Source organism: Triticum aestivum, chromosome 5B (genome assembly GCF_018294505.1).
Source record: "Triticum aestivum cultivar Chinese Spring chromosome 5B, IWGSC CS RefSeq v2.1, whole genome shotgun sequence".
NCBI lineage: Eukaryota > Viridiplantae > Streptophyta > Magnoliopsida > Poales > Poaceae > Triticum > Triticum aestivum.
Window position 1 is genome coordinate 633418158 of NC_057807.1, and position 19993 is coordinate 633438150.

The following is a 19993-nucleotide window of genomic DNA, read 5'->3' on the forward strand; positions in this document are numbered from 1 at the left end:
CAAGTGGGGCGCCCCCCCACCCTAGGGTTTCCAACCCTAGGCGCAGGGGGGAGGCCCATGGGGGGTGCCCCAGCCCACTATGGGCTGGTTCCCTTCCCACTTCAGCCCATGGGGCCCTCCGGGACAGGTGGCCCCACCCGGTGGACCCCCGGGACCCTTCCGGTGGTCCCGGTACAATACCGATAACCCCCAAAACTTTCCTGGTGGCCGAAACTGGACTTCCTATATATAATTCTTCACCTCCGGACTATTCTGGAACTCCTCGTGACGTCCGAGATCTCATCCGGGACTCCGAAAAACTTTTGGGTTTCCGCATACTCATATCTCTACAACCCTAGCGTCACCGAACCTTAAGTGTGTAGACCCTACGGGTTCGGGAGACATGCAGACATGACCGAGACGCCTCTCCGGTCAATAACCAATAGCGGGATCCGGATACCCATGTTGGCTCCCACATGTTCCACGATGATGTCATCGGATGAACCACGATGTCGAGGATTCAATCAATCCCGTATACAATTCCCTTTGTTAATCGGTATGTTACTTGCCCGAGATTCGATCGTCGGTATCCCGATACCCTGTTCAATCTCGTTACCGGCAAGTCTCTTTACTCGTACCGCAATGCATGATCCCGTGACCAACGCCTTAGTCACATTGAGCTCATTATGATGATGCATTACCGAGTGGGCCCAGAGATACCTCTCCGTCATACGGAGTGACAAATCCCAGTCTCGATCCGTGCCAACCCAACAGACACTTTCGGAGATACCCGTAGTGCACCTTTATAGTCACCCAGTTACGTTGTGACGTTTGGCACACCCAAAGCACTCTTACGGTATCCGGGAGTTGCACGATCTCATGGTCTAAGGAAAAGATACTTGACATTGGAAAAGCTCTAGCAAACGAAACTACACGATCTTTTATGCTATGCTTAGGATTGGGTCTTGTCCATCACATCATTCTCCTAATGATGTGATCCCGTTATCAACGACATCCAATGTCCATAGTCAGGAAACCATGACTATCAGTTGATCAACGAGCTAGTCAACTAGAGGCTTACTAGGGACACGTTGTGGTCTATATATTCACACATGTATTACATTTCCGGATAACACAATTATAGCATGAATAATAGACGATTATCATGAACAAAGAAATATAATAATAACCATTTATTATTGCCTCTAGGGCATATTTCCAACACTGGCTCCCCCGTCCAGCGGGGAGAAGCATTGGGAAGAGTGCGTCATGGTGAGGTCATGTGTGAGGATGTCATGATGCTACGCAGCCCATCCCAAGAAATCCATGTCGGTGGCCATTGGCTCCCATAGCCAGCCATGGTAGGCACAGTTGAGTGGGCGAGGTCGGGGAAATGAGGTGCTCCCCTGCCATGGGTAGAGGCGGGGCGTCGTTCGACGGCCACGGGGAGTCGACACTTTTGATGTATAAGGAAGGGTGGATTTGAACCGGAGAAGGAAGAAGAGAAGAAGATGCGGTTGCGCCAGATCGATGCGAGAGGATAAAGTGATAGGATGGGACCCGTGCAGTTTCTAGAGTCCACGAGAAACATCTAGTCTAGTCTAAACCAATGAAAAAAAATTAGTGTGCTATAGCACCGCCTTTAAAATACACTATTAGCGAGACATTTGTTGGAAATATGCCCTAGAGGCAATAATAAAATGGTTATTATTGTATTTCCTTGTTCATGATAATTGTCTACTGTTCATGCTATAATTGTATTAACTGGAAACCGTAATACATGTGTGAATATATAGACCACAACATGTCCCTAGTGAGCCTCTAGTTGACTAGCTTGTTGATCAATAGATGGTTATGGTTTGCTGACCATGGACATTGGATGTCATTGATAACGGGATCACATCATTGAGAATGATGTGATGGACAAGACCCAATCCTAAGCATAGTACAAGATCATGTAGTTCGTTTGCTAAGAGCTTTTCTAATGTCAAGTATCATTTCCTTAGACCATGAGATTGTGCAACTCCCGGATACCGTAGGAATGCTTTGGGTGTACCAAACGTCACAACGTAACTGGGTGGCTATAAAGGTGCACTACAGGTATCTCCGAAAGTGCCTGTTGGGTTGGCACGAATCGAGACTGGGATTTGCCACTCCGTATGACGGAGAGGTATCTCTGGGCCCACTCGGTAATGCATCATCATAATAAGCTCAATGTGACTAATGAGTTAGCCACGGGATCATGCGTTACAGAACGAGTAAAGAGACTTGCCAGTAACGAGATTGAACGAGGTATTGGGATACCGACGATCGAATCTCGGGCAAGTAACATACCGGTGGACAAAGGGAATTGTATATGGGATTAATTGAATCCCCGACATCGTGGTTCATCCGATGAGAACATCGTGGAACATGTGGGAGCCAATATGGGTATCCAGATCCTGCTATTGGTTATTGGCCGGAGAGGTGTCTCGGTCATGTCTGCATGGTTCCCGAACCCGTAGGGTCTACACACTTAAGGTTCGGTGACGCTAGAGTTGTTATGGGAAATAGTATGTGGTTACCGAAGGTTGTTCGGAGTCCCGTATGAGATCCCGAACGTGACGAGGAACTCCGGGATGGTCCAAAGGTGAAGATCGATATATTGGACGAAGGGTATTGGAGTCCGGAATTGTTCTGGGAGTACCGGGTGACGACCAGCGTGACCGAAAGGTGTTTCGGAGGCCCCGGCAAGCGTTGGGGGGCCTTATGGGCCAAGGGGAGGGGGCATATCAGCCCACTAAGGGGCTGTGCGCCCCTCCCACCCCATCTCACGTAACGTGGAGAGGTGGGGGCGCCTCCCCTAGGGCAGCCACCCCTCCTGACTTGGGGGCAAGTTTCCTAGGGGTGGGGGCGCCCAAACCCATCTAGGGTTTCCCCTATGGCCGCCGCCCCTCCCCTAGTGAACCCTAGGGCGCCTCCTCCTCCCCCCTTCCCCCTATATATAGCGAGGGAGATAGAGGGAAGCCGCACCCCTTCCCTGGCGCAGCCCCTCCCTCCTCCAACTCTTCCTTCTCCTCCGTAGAGCTTGGCGAAGACCTGCAGGAATACCACAAGCTCCTCCACCACGTCGTCGTGCTGCTGGAGTTCTCCCTCAACTTCTCCTCTCCCCTTGCTGGATCAAGAAGGAGGAGACTTCCCCGGGCTGTATGTGTGTTGAACGCGGAGGCGCCGTCCGTTCGGCGCTAGACCGGATCTTCCGCGATTTGAATCGCCGCGAGTACGACTCCATCAACCGCGTTCTTATAACGCTTCCGCTTAGCGATCTTCAAGGGTATGAAGATGCACTCCCTCTCTCCCGTTGCTAGCATCTCCTAGATTGATCTTGGTGACACGTATGAAATTTTTGAATTATTGCTACGTTCCCCAACAACATTATACACTGATTCATTTAGCTAGAAAATGCTTAGAACGCTATAGATTGCTATTATTGGTGCTATAGCGTGTTATTTTCTCAGTGATTTAAACACACTACAAAATCTATTATACACTAATTTATTTGGCGAGGCTATAATTGGCTATTAGCGGTGCTGTAGTGTGCTATTTTTTCAGCGGTATAAACACACTAGAAAACCAAAAGTGAACTAGACTGGTTTATAGGAGTAATGAACAGTTGAACCAGAGAAAAACCGGACACACGTGTGGCTCGTTGAACAGTTGAAACACAGGAGACCAACTCCGACGAGCCCTCCTCTCCTCGTAACCACCGTCCGTACCGACCAAAATCCGCAGAGCACCACGGCCGCGACGGCAAGCTAAAGCATCCTCTGTTCTCGATCCAGACAGCCATGGGCCCATGGCGGCCGCACTTCTCGCCGCCACGCGCTCGCCTCTCCCGCTGACATTTTGGAGACGGAGGCCTCTTCTCGCGGCTCCACCGCCCGCGCTCCGCCCGAGGGATCCAGCCTCTGCTCCTCCCGGAATCCCGCCGCCTCCCCGCAAAGCTCTCGCTCCCGTCGCCAGAGCGCCGACGCCGGCGCGAGGCGGCGGTGACGCGACGGAGGAGCCGGGCCAGGCGCCCGGCGACTGGGCGGGGCGGCTGGCGCTGGGCGCGCTCCTGGGCTCCGCCGCCCTGCTCGGCGGCCGTGGCGCGGCACTCGCGGCGGCCGAGGACTCCATCTAGGCGTCCGGGTTCGGGCTGCGGGTGGCGGCGTCGCTGCGGAGCCTCGGCTGGCCCGACGACGCCGTCGTGTTCATAATTGCCACATTGCCGGTGCTAGAGCTGCGCGGAGCAATTCCGGCCGGGTATTGGATGCGCCGTCACCCCGTCCAGCTGACCGTCCTGGCAGTTTTGATGTCAGGTTAGTGTCTGTCCGCCCAGGCCTGTGTACGCCAAATGTTCTATTAATTGCCGGTGGTGCATTGACTAAATTTCAGTTCAGACTTATCATTCGTAGTTTGCATTAAAGAAGGGAGAAGTATGTACATTGCTCAAAACCAGCTAGAAAACTAAAGAAAAATAGGAGTATATGCCACTTACTGTCGATCAACCTAGCCTATGCACTGAAGGTCTAACACTCAGCACGAATTAAAGACATGCCCTCATCAGAGGAGGCCTGGGCATTTTGGAAGATCCCATGGCAGCGCTCCTTCCACAGGGGACAGACTACATGAATCGCCATTGACGCCATCTTCTGGCATTGGGGATTTTTTACCCCGTGTGAAAGTTTTCTCCACCGGCCAGCGACGGAAGACCTCAGGGCAATGGCAGAGGCTCTAGGATGAGAGGAAGAGAAGGCAAACCAATTTTGCTTAGCAAAAGAAGCTTCTCGCCTTAGCACTCCAAATCTTAAGGAGGTCGTTACAATGAATTTGCCGACACCGCCGATTAAGAGTTGCAGGCTGTGAGCTTCTAAGACCCTCTCCCCCTCCCCTGAGCGCTTTAGACCAAATCTGCAAGAACATGTCAATTTCCTCCTCCAAGTTAATCCTTTCAAGGTCCTTCATCCACTTTCCTCCCCTGATCCCATCACAAACATAGATACTTTTCCTAGAGGCCAACCAGTAAGCCGGGCGCCATATCTTTCAGAGGGACTCCATCAAGCCAACTGCCGAACCGGAATGAGGCCTTTTCCCCATTCCAAATGTGAATCAAAGCGCAGGTCGCAAAGAGTTGCTGATCGGTCTCATTGCAAGGAACAGGCAGTCCTTTCCATGGTCTGTTCACATTGTCCCAGTTGAACCATAGTCATCTTAACAGCAACGCCCTGCTAAAGTGCTCCAATCTTTTACTCCTAATCCCCAACAATCTTTTTTTGCGGAATCACCGGAGGAAGAGTTCTCCCACCTGAATATATTGCTCAGAAGTGGCAAAAGTCAAGAGTCACCCCTCAGGCTGTTGCTGATCCAGTTTGTAAGGAAAACTGGATCAAAAACCTTAATCACCAACAGTATTTAGACGAGCAGACCTTCACCTAGCTTAATAACACTTACCCTCATGCGCCTCTTATCCAGATACAGAGAAAATTTCTCCTAATCTTGTCTATCGTTTTGATAATCCACTTGGACAGTGGAAAAGCAGTGAACAAGGAGGTTGTGACTTCTGAGCGCAGTCAGCACAGAATTGATAAGCGTTAGACAACCCTTTCCGGACATGAATTTTACCTTCCACGGCTTAATTATGTCCAAGAGAGGTTGGCATTCAGTCTTCTCAGCATGGAGATAGAGATGGTGTCTTTGAGCTCCATAAGCAAGAAAGTATCGTCAAGGTGCGGAAGATCAGCGGAGTGGAGCTGCAGGAAAAAAAAAATCCCAGTTAAGCCCCATAAGGTCTCTGGCAAGCCTCCCTGAGCAGGGGATTGAAGTGATGCAGCAGCACCTGAGCTTTAGGATCATGTCAGACGTCTCTTCCCGCTTCAGATTTTTCAAAACAAGAATGTGATTCTTCCTCCTCCAGGTCATTCGCTGTAACGTGAAAAACTTTTCTGTTTGCATCTCCAGATTTGATCCACATAATACAAGATCTCTGACGCCATCTCACTCTGTCAAGCGCTGCAAAGACAAGCAGCTTCGATTTCAAGAGAAAACGAAGGTTTCATTCCGTAGCAAATACTCCCTCCGTCCCATAATGTAAGACGTTTTTGGTCACTACTAGTGTAGTGACAAACAACGTCTTACATTATGGGACGGAGGGAGTAGCTCTCATTCCTCCTGATCAAGGTCCAGCTGGAAAATCACCTCATTGACTACCTCATGTCTGAATCTCACTTCCTTCTTTAATCTTGTATATCACAGTTTCAGAGCATGAGCGGTTTTTGACAGCTCGATGTGCAGAATCTTTAGAGCATCCTTAAAGCAAGCAGGTTTAGCCCAGCCTCAAGCAGCTTCTCTCTGAATCCCTCCATCCTTAGCCAGCAAGCCTCAAATCTGAACCCCTTATAGTGCTTGACATCCATCTTCTGGAGGATCATTAGACAGTGGCAAAATGGCAGTTGAGGCCAGAGACAACTGATATTACAAGTGGATCAGCTCCCAAGATTAACTCGATCGATTTTGGAATGAGCCGTGTTCTCTCTCTCTCCGTAGACTAGGTGAACCTCTTTCCATTAAGAGCAATTTCCCAGAGCTTAAGATCCTCAATCACGTTTCTAAAGTGTCCCATCATTCCGAGATTAATGTTGGAGTTGCTTTTGTCACTGACATGGCAAATGAGATTAAAGTCCCCAAGAATCATCCAATCAGGCAACACGCTCTTCTTTATGCTCTTAAGCTCGTTCAGAAAAAGAATTTTGTCACTGTCCTCCGGAGGCCCATACACACCAGAGATGGACCAAGCGGCATTATTGGTCAGATCAGTAATAGTATCAGTAATAAAGTGAGAGCCGGAGGCATTCTTGTGGAAGGAAATATCAAAATCATCTGTGCTGGCAACCAGGATCGCACCCCTTGTACCATTAGCAGCTTTGAAGATGAGGTCCTCAGAAACTCTGCTGCCCAGGACTTCAGCCACAATACTTTTTTATCAACATCAGCCAATTCAGTTTCTTGAAGACATACAATGTTGCACTGGTTAGCTGAGACAAATTTCTGTATCGACCTCCTCCAAGCCGGGTTGTTCAACCCTCTCATGTTCCAGTTCAGGAGCTTTATATCCATTGAAGAAAACAATGCGGTGAACGAACAAGAAGATCTTAGTGAGCATCCACCAACTGGAAGCAGCAACCAGAGATGACATAACTAGCGCAGCCGGAGACAGAGGACCACAAGGCACAATACTCCCTGCCTGGTTTTGGCAACGGCTGTAATGGCGTGGTTGATGGTTTTGCTCGAGTGGCATGCACCTCACCTTGGCTTTGCACATGTGGGTGGTATTTCACCTTCTTCCTCCCTCACCTCCTGTCTTTGTCCTCCCTTCCCTCCGCCTCATCCTACCATCACTGACTAATCCCGAAATCCAATCCTGTGCCACTCACACTTCGACTATCCGAGAGCCGCTGGCTGATGTGCTGCATGAAAAGGCGCTCGAGCATCTCTGCACGCAGGAGTTGCACGGCTTTACCAGTCTGGGCACGCTGGCTCTCATTTCACTCTCCGTCCAGCACACAAAGCCCACTGATAACTCCATGTTGTGTCGGTGACTCGGTGTTGAAGTCGGCTGCATAGCACGCCTACCAGTGAGACCTCCTTCTCACCGACTTTGCATATCGCCTCTGAATAGCAGTGAGAACATTCCACCCTCTCTCCTTTTGATTTGCTCATTTGACGAATTCTGGAGACTATTAATCCATTATAGATCCGTGCATGTGTTTAATTCTTGGTTGGAAGAAATATGTTATAGGAATTGCATGAATGTGGTTCAACTGATACCTGCGACTTGTTTCTTCTTTTGAATTGACATCCCTAAGATGAATGTACTACAACTGGTAGCATTTTAAAAGGGAGAATTTGCAGTACAACATGGACAAAGCATAGGTGCCCCCTTCCACTGAGAGAAGCTAGGACCTGGTACTAATATTGAAGTACAGGTTTTTAGTTAGGTTAAGGAGGATCAGATGAACATGTTGATCTTCCTCTCAAGCTCTTCCTCCTTAGTCCCAACCACGTGACTCAACTCCTCGCCTTTTACTACAAACGTCAGCATCGCCTCTATGTGAAACGTGTTTAACAACCTCCTGCAAAATGCCAGTATATCAACATTCCGAAAAATTCTGCATGCACTGTGAATTGATTTCTGTAGTGTGCAGAAGACAAAAGAGAGAGTGAGGGAGGGGGGAGAAGGTGATGTACTTGTGTGACATCCGCGTCTGCAAAATCGTGATGATGTTGAAGCCAAGTGCTGGACAATTTAGCATTTGATATTAGTGTTTTCTGCATTCTGATGATTGATATATAGGTCGTGATAATGTTTTATGGTCATTTTTCAGCGGTGCGGCTGAAATTGCATTTGGTTTTACTAGTAGTTTTTCTTATCCTGGTGATTGATATAATGGGCCATGATGATGTTTTATGGTCAATTTCCAGTGGCGCGGCTGAAATGTAAATTGCAAGTTGTCACTCTAGTGTCAGCAACTTTGACATCTCTCTTCAGAAAAAGTTTCATGCTCTATATTAGAAAATATTTTTTTAAATATACATAGAACTTTACATCTACTCTCTGTTTCTCCAGGAACATGGTGCCTGTGCCATTCATCATCCTCTACCTGAAGAAACTCGCAAAGAAGCGCTGGGGTGACCCGGACAATGGACCTCTTCTCGAGCGGGCGTGATGAAATGCTGCGGCTGTCGAGGAGTTCCAGTGGCTGATCAGGCTGATGACGTTGGTTGCCGTTCCGTTCCCAGGCACCGGAGCATGGACCGGCGCTATCATCACGTCTGTCCTTGCCATGCCGTTCTGGTCAGGCTTGTCCGCCAACTTTGTGGGAGTCGTCCTAGCAGGGTTGCTGGTAAACTTGCTCATGAATCTCGGTGTGAAGTACGCCATTGGCACGGGGGGCGCTCCTCTTGATTGTATCAACTGTCATGTGGGGGTGCCCTTCAGGGTGTGAAGAAATCGTTGAATACGAAATGATGCTTTGGCTGAATCCACGCCGGAGTGTTTTGGGCACGTTTTGCATGTCCGTGAGAGGAGTTTGTAATAACCCTTGCGAAGCATGTTTGATCAGTTGCAAAGACTATTTCTCATTTCCCTCTATGCAGTTGACTGTCGGTTGATAGCCTTTTTCTTTTGCAGTTGTTCGTCAAAGATTCAGCGTAACTGAAGCGATGTTATTTCACTGAATCCCTTCAGTTTGTGACAAGAGTAGATAGTAGAGATCCAAATCGTAAGATGGTTGTCAAGTCGAAAGCTTGTAATGTGACAAACTTGTCTTTGTGGTAACTACTAGTACAAGATACAAGACGGGAGTTTCACTGCCGTAAGATGGTAGATATCCATGTTACGATACTACAATGGGGATGTACAGTACACTAGTCTGTAACAACATTCCATAAGATGTTTTTTTTTCGAGAACACCTCGAAAGGGGCAGGGGGTTCATGCATTTCATTGAGAAGGAAGAGAATTGGTCCAGTTTATAAGGAAAAGGAAGAAGGTGAACATTGGCAGTACTTCCTCCCTCCGTACCTGCCCATTGAAAGGAGAAGTCGAGACGAACAAAAACCATTGCACAGAAATGAAATTACCGAAGGGAAGCAAGGGGAGATGATACGGTCAAACAAAAGGTGGCATGCAGCACTGTGAAAGCTTTCTTGGCTGCTTTTCCACATGCTTGATCCCACCCCACTACCTCCCTCCCTCCCCTGGACCCTGGTCATGGGCGTGTCGTGTGGGTTCTGGGGTGGGGATATACTCTACAGTACTACTCGGCAGGAAGATCACCGGAGCTCAGCCCAGACCTGCGTCTCGATCCTCCTCTGTCGCCTGCCAGCGTGTTACTGTTGCCCAACCCCAATCCCAATGGAAGCCAGGGAAGGTAAAAGTTGTGGGGGAGGGAAGGAAAGGGATGCACGGGCAATGCCCATTGCCAATGGAAGGAAGGCCGAGAAGGGACCAGGAGCCAGGTGCGAATCATCTGCTCTGCTGCATGCACTGCCACGGCTGGCCCGCGCTGCCGACCCGAGCAGGGGGCAGGGTGGACTGGAGTTGGTCCACCCCACCCGCCTCCCTCTCCCTCGCTCGTTGCTCTCACTGGTCGCACGGGCCTACATGCTTACATGGCAACTACGCCTTCGTCCTCCATCTCCATGTGCTGCAGCGATGCCATGATCTCGGCCAGGGGCGCGTCTCCTTGTACGCGTCTGTCGATCGGTCTCTCCATGCCCGCGCGCCGGCCGCACGATCGTGCACAGGACACCGCCTGCCCGTCCGTGCCTGTTCCTCACGTCTCCGTCCGTCCGGCAAGTGCGCGGCCTACTTCGTACGCACCCACACGGCCACACCATGCAAGGCGCGTTGCCTAATTTTGCTATGTCGAGGTGATGGCCGGCGGTGCAAAAAGGGAGCCGAGATGATCGGGATTGCATCACGGCACGAAGATGCACCACCTCCTTGCTTCTCTGGTTGAGTGCACGACGGAAACTTCTTTGATTCATCACACTAATAATCAATGGCTTGTACTTGTCGGTGACCTTGTGGGTGACACACAGCAGGGGAAGGAGACAAAGCACTCGGCCGTGCAAACGCCGGTGAAGCAGAGCATGAGGTGAACACACTCGCCGTCGCGCCGGTGCTCTAGTGCAGCTCATCTGACGTCCTCGTGAACCGTTGGGAGGGCACAGAAGCGGCAGGCCGTGACCACCGCGACTAGACTATGGTGAGCGCGAGACAGGCACGCCGTGTGTCCAGTCGGCGTCACGCTCCAGCTGGAATACAACTAGGTGGCCGCCTACATGCCAAGACGCGATTCCTCTGTACGCGACCGGCATCACGCGGCAGGCGCAAATCGGCGGTGAGGTGCATCGGTCATCGGGCTGCGAGCTGTACATGGCGGCCTTCTCCTAGTGTTCCTCCCACACCACCTTGGGCGTGAGGCGGCGCCGCCTCAGCCTCCACAGGTACACACATAGTGCTGCCAAGAATTGGGATAGATGGTGAATATGACAGGTGGACCAACTTAGTCAGTGAGACTAGCAATTGATCCTGGCCAGGATCATAATTTTTCCGATGCACCAAACGGATTCAGGGTCTAGGTTCATCGGGACACGGTCCGCCGGCCGCTACCTTCTGCAACACCTCACACTCGCGCTGCCTCCGGCGGCAATCCTTCCGGGCAAGGTTCTCCACCTTGCAAGGATCCGGCGATCCGTCGCCGTGCCGTGGCCATGGTGGCAGACAGCAGGGTGTCGACGACCGCAGACGTGAACAACGAGCAAAGGAGGGAGGCAGGAAATGAAGGACGAAGGCGGGAGGAGCTCAGTCGAAGTGGGAGGATTAGTAAATTTGCAGATGGGTCCAACTTGGCGGGCGTCCCTATATCCGTCCAGGATATAGGCTGAGTATGGGGAGTGAGGTCAGTCCCCATACACAGCAGTGCATTAGTTAGTTTGTGACAACATTTCAACAGATGTCGTGTTCCGTTCCGTCTGAAAAAGGAAGAAGGCGCGGCTGGTGAGCATTGGCAGTGCTACCTATACGCCGATTAGAAAGAGAGATGGAATCAAACAAACAAACAAAGAATCACTCCACAGAAATTGGTGAAGGGAAGCGAAGGGAAGATGATAAAACAAGGCAGCAGTGTGAGCCACCCTGGGTCCCACCACCTCCACCTCCCTCCCTCCCCTGGTCGTGGTCATGGTCGTGTCGTGTGGTTTCTTGGGGCCCACCATCGCGATCCTCCTTTCTCGCATGTGTTCCGCGGCAAATACCAATGGAAGGAAGGAAGGAAAGGGAAAAAGTTTGTGGGGGGAGGAGCGAAACGGATGCCCATCGCCAATGGCAGGCCGAGAAGGGGACCCCAGGTGGTCACGGGTGCGGACGAGATCATCTGGTGCATGCATGCATTGCCAATGGCCTGGCCGAGACGGCTGGCCCGCGCTGGCGAGCAAGGCTGGGTGAAGTGGAGTTTGGAGGGTCCCCGCCCCGCCACGGCCGGCGATTCCTGGCTTCCTGTCTGCCGCCTCCCTTTCACTGTTGCATTTCTTGCCGCCAAGACACGTGTCCCTTCCTTCCCCTTCCATTGTCCTGTTTCTCCCTCCCTCGGTCGTCTCCACTACCACATAGGATCCGGTCCGATCAGATCAGCTGTTTTTGGTAGAGCCGCTCTGAACCTTCGGTCCGTGCCATGCCAATGATCCGCTGTGGTGCATGCGCCGACGACGTGCAGTACAGGTGGTAGCGCGTGTCCGTGGCTTGCCGGCGGCCGTCACGTTCCACTCCAACCGTTCGTTGTTGTTGCACACGACACGATCGGATCCATCCACCTAGAAGATCGACCGATCGACCCGGCGCCAAATCACGCGCGCATCATTCCATCCCGCGCACCACCGGGCGCCAAATCAACCAGCAGTCCCTCCCTGGCCGCACCGCGCGAGCATCGGGCCAGCGTGCCGCCATGCGTTCCAATTCTCCAACGCGCGCGCTCGTGCACCGTTTCTTTCTTTCTTCCTACCACGCGCGCGCGCACAGTGATATGCCATCTTTTGTGGCCGACCTTGAAACCCATTGTTGGGCCGGCTGGGCCGGCCAAATAGTAGAAAACAGTTTGTGTGCTAGTGTTTTAAGTCCCGGAAGTAACAGAATTAGTGTAAAATTGTAAAAAGATGGGCGGGCCACGGCCCATTCGACGTTGCCGTAGCTCTGCCTGTGCGGCCATCCAACCGTGTCCACATACATTCCAAACGGTATTTGAATAAACGAGACGATTTTCATGCAAACCCGATAAATTTCATTTAAACCTGACTGCATTCATTACATTTTCGACATCTTCATTAAGCAAAAGCGTCCGGACCCTAACCTAGTCTAAATCTCCAGCCAACGCCCGTCCTCCAAAATTTTGTTGTTCCCCTCCGTGTCCATGCTCGCAGCCGTGAGCCGGCGAAGTGAGGTTACGGTCGCATGCGAGGAAGAGAAGATATGTGACACCGACTGGCCCACATAGGACACGAGGCGCCGCCGTCTCCCATGTCCTACTCTTCCTCGTTGGAGTCCGTTGCCTGAACATGGACGGATCGACATCGTGGTCGCAGCGGCGCCAACAATGGCACACAACTGCCGACGTTCCCGTCTGCGACCTCCAGTGCCATCTACATGTCAGGCATCACCGCACGAGCGTTGCACATGACCTCGTGGAGCGCTCTCTGCTCCTCGAGGAAGTTTGGGTACTCCGTGGCCATGGCCGACACGGCCTCCTCGCTCGCGAATTAATCCTAGATCTGGCCCTCTGTCAACCAGTGATGCGTGAGGGCAAGGTTGTAGCGATGCTCCTCCTGTGACATGTTGTTTTCTGGCAAAAAAAGATATAACGTAGCCATCAATGTGATGGTCTTCCAATTCTGAAACTAACTGGGATTGGCCTGTTGACTTTGCCCTTCCTTTAGACAAAGAGCCCCCAGTTTCGCCAAAAGACCTCTGTGTGTTGTCATTCAACTCCACACAAGCATGTCCCGTTGGGCTACTTGCGTCTTCGGCAGATACAAAGGAGAAGTGACGGTCGGTTTTTGTGCAATTTACTTGTATGTGTATACATAAACGAGCAGAAACGCTGGTGGATACTGGGTACATGATCACGCACACATAGCGAAAGAGGACCGGGTGCAAAAGCAGCCATATCACCAGCAGTACAGGAGCCCGAAGTCCCGGACACGACTCTCTGCTTCTCCCCTGAACAGAAACAGTACCAGATATAGTATTTTTAGTTTGTTCTGTAGGCATTCCATGGCCGTCTTCAATTACTGCAGTGTTTGGATGGCTCGCTGATCTCTTCGCGCTGGTTCTGCAGGACGATTAAATTCAGAGAAACAAGATCTTTCCAAGGGGAATGCAAAGAATTTGAACCTGCCATGCATCTACTATAATATATACTCCCTCCATTTCTAAATATTTATTTTTTAGAGATTTCAAATGGGCTACTACATACGGATGTATGTAGACATATTTTAGAGTACAGATTCACTCATTTTGCTTCGTATATAGTCACTTGTTGAAATCTCTAGGAAGACAAATATTTAGGAACAGAGGGAGTAGAAAGAAGTGCAGCCTTAATTTGGCAGCAGTGCTGGCACGCCGTGCCGTCCTTGAAGAGCGCCTTGCTAAGCACGGTTGTCCTCCGCGTCTCGTGCCCGGCCGATTATAGGTTGTCGGCCGTACACGTATAGTCCTCGTCGACGAGGTCCTCATGACCTCATCACAGCCGACGCCATGGCGACCAGGGCAGTCGTGCCCAAGGACGAGAGCGGCGACTCATCCGCCGGCGCTGCGCGTGAGTTTCCTCGTCATCGACTTCCACGCGTCCGGTGAACACGTACCCTGTGTGACGGTTGCTCCCGCCGACGAGCACGCCGCTCGTGTCCGACGGTGGTCGGACGTGGCATCCTCGCGGCCTGGTCCAAGTGACGCCACGATCGGATACCGCCATGGACACACGGAGAGTCAAGTACAACATCATCTCGGAGACGTCTGCGGCCGGACTCTGATCATAAGATACATTCGGCACAGATGGCGAACGCCAGCTCGCTCGACAAGATCACAAGAACGGCGGGGGCATCCTCGACATCAGCACTGTCGGGGGCTCGACGCGGCTGGTGGCCGGGGGCCGAGTTCGTCCTCCCACGACTGACTTGAGTTTATCCACGGTGGTGATGTCGAGGATGCCCCCGCCGTTCGATCAGCCAAAGATCGATTGTGTTCATGCTACGTACGTTCACATATCACCGGAGTTAGTCAATTTTATGCACGGTGTTGTGTCATCGGTGTAAAATATTTCGGTGAGCTACACAGACAAGGACGCCTCCCGCGCGCATCGCAGCAGCGGCTTGCCGCACATCAGAGGAGCCTCTCCCGTGACGCTGAGGTCCCGACGCCAGCGTGGGACGAGAAGACCCGGAGCGCCATGGCGTGGTTGCAGTAGATGCTCACCGGCTCCGGTCGCCACGCCGCAGACGACCTTGCTGCAGTGTCGGCGTGTCGGAGTCGGACGTGCTGTCATTGTTCCGCCTCACCACGTGGCTGCGGCGCTGCTCGGCGGCATCGCCGGTGGCAAGGCCGTGGGGGAGGTGCTGCACTTCCTCTTCCGGCCGTCGGCAATGCGAGAGCTCGCCGGCCGTAGCAATGGGGTATTGGGGTTCACGGCTCCCGTGGCGTGCCACGTGCATCACCCTTGTCGTCTTCTTCTTTCCGGTCCTCTCATTCGACCGGCGTAACGCCGGGGTCCATGGATTGACCGCTCGCCACCAGGCTTGTCTCCCCCGTACTGCTGCAACCGCCACTCTGCATGGCCACTCCTCCGCCCAGCCCAGCTTCCCCCTCCTTGGCTCCTTGTCCCTCGACCCGACTCGCGATCCATAGGAAGGAGCTGAGCTCGGCGGTTGCCTGTAGGCCGTAGTTTATGTTGTTTACAGTATATGACATGAAGATATTTTCTTGCTGAACCTAACATGCATCTAACAGAGGTACGGATCCGGCGCGTCCATGCTCATCATGCACCACACGTGTTGCGGCTGGAGCTCCCAGAGCTGCACCTCGCAGCCCCACCGGGCGAACACCACCGGCGAGGCTCTGGCGGGAGACAACGTTGGCCAGGGACACCGATTGGGGGGGCGCTTGAGAATTACCCTCTAGGACGACGCCGGCGCCATGAGGAGATGCCGCAAGGGCGAGGCAGCCGCCGTGCGAGCGCCGTCCTGCAGTTTACATGGAGGCAGCCGGAGTGCCTCCTCGCGTGGTCTTCGACGGGGCGCCGGCGGCCTGGCGGGTATGAGTGGATGAGGTCGACTTGGCGGCTGGGCGCGAGCTAAGCAGCCGGCAAGTTGGATGGGCTCGAGGCGCCAGTGAGTTGGTCGAGTTCTAGGTCAAGACTCAAGACCACTTCGACGGCCAGAAGACCTGCAGCAATGATGGGAACGGCACGACGGTGCGGCCTGAGTTTGCTTCATGTTCTCTGTTATGGCTTCAATGGACAACTCCCGTGCGTCACTGTTGGCGCAAAACCCTAAACCCTAGCTCGCCGGAGTCCTCTCTCTCTCTCTCTGCACACTTCACTCTGGCTCGAACCAAGGAGAAAGAAGAAGGGAGGAGGAAGGAGACACGGTGGACACAGAGAGCTTTTCCGGCGCTCGAACGCCTGCCGCACGAACGGCCAATTTTTCTCCCGAGCACGAACTCGACGCCCCAGCCATTACAAGGATCACCGCACTGGTCTTATAGCCAGAGCCGGCGCCAGGGCACGCACCCACGCCCCCTCTACCTCGTGCGCACGATCCGCCCGCTCCCCTCGTGCCCACGACGCGCGCGGTCCACGGCGGGCCTCCAACAGATCAGCCACGAGCACACCGCACGACTCGCCAACGGCCTGGCCCTAAGCCTACACACTTGGCCCACGCACACCCCGTGCTCCACATGCACGCACACACGCCACCCTGCCACGCACCCGACGCGGACCGGACCGCGCCCGACATGTCCGATGCACGCACGTACGCGCACCCGACACGCCCTGGCCGTGGCTTATTGCTAACAGTCACCATCGCAGCCATGCGGAAAGGAGACTAGGGGCGCCGGGCGCAACGGGCAGGACGACATTGAACGGGAGTGCAACAGGGAAGAAGCGGGCCGTGGTGGGGGAGGAAGTGGCGACGCAGCGGTGACCCTGTTCCTTGGGGCGCGCTGGTAATCCTGGTCCTTGTCCATGGCATCAATCTACAAGTTGCAGTCCGCCGCCTCTCCCACAAACCCGTCGCCTCCGCCCTGCACTGCACACCATGGGCGAGCACGAAAGCCCCAGCGTCCATCCAAGCAACTCACGCTATCCGGTGGCGCGTACGTGCTGCCAGCGCCGGCCAGTTCGTCGTGGCCATAACCGCAGGCCAGGACAACACCGTCGTGTTAGTGCCGCCAAGCACACTGCTGGCACCGGTGGTGTTGGGACATCAGACTGTATCAGCCGGGGTGAGCATGGCGGCTCGGCTGCAGCAGAGCGACGGATCCTTGACGCCACAGAGGTGCACTCGAAAGCGATGACGAAACACCTGACTCAGCCGGACGAACACCGAACAGAGAACCCAAAAAAGCACAACCAACATAATCCTTTGCCACTGTTAACAGATAGGCAGCCAACTCTCTCCCCTCTCCCTCGTGCGCACGTCTTGCATGCATGATCTCCATGATCTCATGCAACGTCGCTATGCCGGGGGCTCCGCGCCTTGTGTTGTACCTGTACTATATATTCATTGAGCAATTCATCGGCAGCACCTAAGGTGCATTGCCTCTTCTTCTTCCTGCCTTTCACAGCCACGCCCCCTCACCAGAAAGACGGGTAGTAGCCAGCTTCCTAGGAGGCCTGCAGCATGCAGATTAGTTCTCTTCTATAGATGCGTATTCCCTCCATTCCCAAAAGTAAGGCGTGTTTTGTTTCGTTAAAACATGCATTTGATCAATAATTATACTCCATAAATACAAGGTTATATGACATGAAATTTGTTTGACTAGAGCCGTAGTTAAAAGTACTTTGTTATAATACTAGTGATTTTGAGGGAAAGACGTGCAATTTAATGTCCATCCAAACACACATACGCAACCCAGCCAGGCCCATTCCAATTGTTTGGCCGGGCAGCTCAGGGTTCCAATCCAAAACAAGCTTTTGGTAACCTTTTCGCTAGGTCCAAATTCGTCAAAGCGAAAGACGATGCCTTATCTTATGTATTTGGATTTTCAGGTAAGAAATGGATCACAAAGATAGATGAATGAGGAGAATTTACTACACTCAAAAGCAAAAGCAAACATCCCGACTCTTTCTTGTTTGACGGGCTTACACTAACCATGATGATATTTTCGTATACATAGTTTATTGTGCATGAAGGTGCTTATTCTGCCTTTTTATTTTCGTTTAGTGTTCATCTTGTACACCATAATGTTATCAGAAATTCAAGCCTAAAGTACGGATGACATTTGAAGGGTTCGCGGTTGCGGAAGACGCTTGCCGTAACGTCACAATATTCGTGTTGCCATCGTAGTGAATTTCCAGCATGTTAATTGCAACAGGCGTGTTCCTGTTACCTGTTATTTCAAAGCTATTTGAGATACAAAAGGCTTATGTAATCCCGCAAGAAACATAAATTCGGAAATCTACAAACTAGCTCTTACTGTTTCACACGGTTTTTACACCAAAATTCAAGAGAGAGGAAATTTATAATCATATTACGCCCGTACAAAACAAAAGAGTAAATTTCTAATAATACCTGGCATGTCATATGGATTTGAGTTTACATAACCAATTTATAATTTTGTGGTTTCATTCCTTGACCCAATTTTTTTCATGAGAAAAGATTCCTAGTGAAAAACCTTGTATCCAAATAATGATCCCCTCGCTTTATGGGTTTCCTTCCATTTATTTCTTCGGTTGACAAAATATTGACTGAATGATAGGAATGCACAGTGTAATTTTCGCATCGCTGCCGTCCATTCGCCACCGATCCGACCGTCCATTGCCTGTGGTCGCGGATCGTCGGGCCCACACCATCCCCTTCCCGCGCCGTTTAAATAGTCTGCCCAAACCCGTCGTCCAACACAACACTCAAATCTCAAATCCCCATCGCCAAATCTCTCCGCAGCAGCACACTCCCGCCCTCTGAAATCCCCCATCGCGCCAAATCTCAAATCACTCTAGCCGCCATGGACGCCTCGGCCACCGGCGCCGTCTCCAAGGTGAAGAAGTACGTGGTGGGGCGCAAGCTTGGCGGCGGCCCTAGGAAGAAGGCGGTGGCTCGATCCGTCAAGGCCGGGCTGCAGTTCCCCGTCGGCCGCATCGGCCGCTTCCTCAAGAAGGGTCGCTACGCGCAGCGCGTCGGCATGGGCGCCCCCGTCTACCTCGCCTCCGTCCTCGAGTACCTCGCCGCCGAGCTTCTAGAGCTCGCCGGGAACGCCGCCAAGGACAACAAGAAGTCCCGCATCATCCCGCGCCACCTGCTGCCCGCCATCCGGAACGACCAGGAGCTCGGCAAGCTGCTCGCCGGCGTCACCATCGCGCACGGCGGCGTGCTGCCCAACATCAACCCCGTGTTGCTCCCCAAGAAGACGGCTGAGAAGGAGCCCAAGTCGCCCAAGAAGGCCGCCAAGTCCCCCAAGAAGGCTTAGTCGATTACTAATGCTTCGTAATAGAATTAATGTTCGCTGTTTAAGTAATGGTGTTGATATAGTATGATCTGTTCTGCTTTGGAAAAAAAATGTCAGAAATCTCTCTGACTTATAGTAAATTCTCTTGCTGTCATCCGTCTGTTCATGATTTTGCAATGCTATGGAGTTTTACATCTGTGCGGTGGGACGAATAGTTGTATCTACCAATCGTCTGAATCTGATAAATTCACTTGGTCTGGTTATTAGAAAAACTCTGAGTTGCAAGCTGAAGAAACCGAGAAGCATCCCAAACCTGCAGTGCGAGTTCAGGTTCAGACATTTGTGCATGTCAAGTACTACCAAATGCCAACGTTTCACTTGTACTTTGTCCAGCTGCTGTAGTCACGGAAGCATTTTCCTGTAATTGGTTGTCGCCCAACCAGGTATCACCACATTCTAAAACATGATGTAGCATAAAGGAGCATCCCCTAACTAGAAAGACTAGTGAAAGTCAGTTGCAAGATTAACAAGTCAAGGAGCAACCCCTAACTGCAGTCATGTATGAGGTCAGAATTCAGATACACTGGAATCTAGGTTCAGACATTTGAATATATAAAGTACTATGTCCAGCTTATGCAGGAGTAATGGGTTGTGTCACAAGATCACTACATTCGAGAACATGTAACATGTTGCTTGATGACTGAATAAGTTCTGTTGCACATCTCTGTTTCAGTGAAATCGGGCAATCGGGAAGACTGCTAGCAAGACCACCGAGAGCA

The 19993-nt window shown here is 52.0% G+C and overlaps 1 protein-coding gene and 1 pseudogene across 1 annotated transcript; both read left to right on the top strand.

Moving 5' to 3' along the window:
- Positions 1 to 3659: 3659 nt before the first annotated feature.
- Positions 3660 to 9179, top strand: LOC123117268 (actin cytoskeleton-regulatory complex protein PAN1-like; annotated as a pseudogene).
- A 9495-nt stretch (positions 9180 to 18674) lies between these two features.
- On the top strand, positions 18675 to 19368 carry LOC123117269 (probable histone H2A.5). The gene has a single exon (XM_044538054.1). It carries the CDS (start codon positions 18774 to 18776, stop codon positions 19233 to 19235), a length of 462 nt encoding a protein of 153 aa, XP_044393989.1. The 5' UTR covers positions 18675 to 18773; the 3' UTR covers positions 19236 to 19368.
- The last annotated feature ends 625 nt before the right edge of the window (positions 19369 to 19993 follow it).

Coding starts and splice junctions, on each gene's coding strand:
- LOC123117269 (XM_044538054.1), top strand. CDS start 18,774: ATGGACGCCTCGGCCACCGGCGCCGTCTCCAAGGTGAAGAAGTACGTG.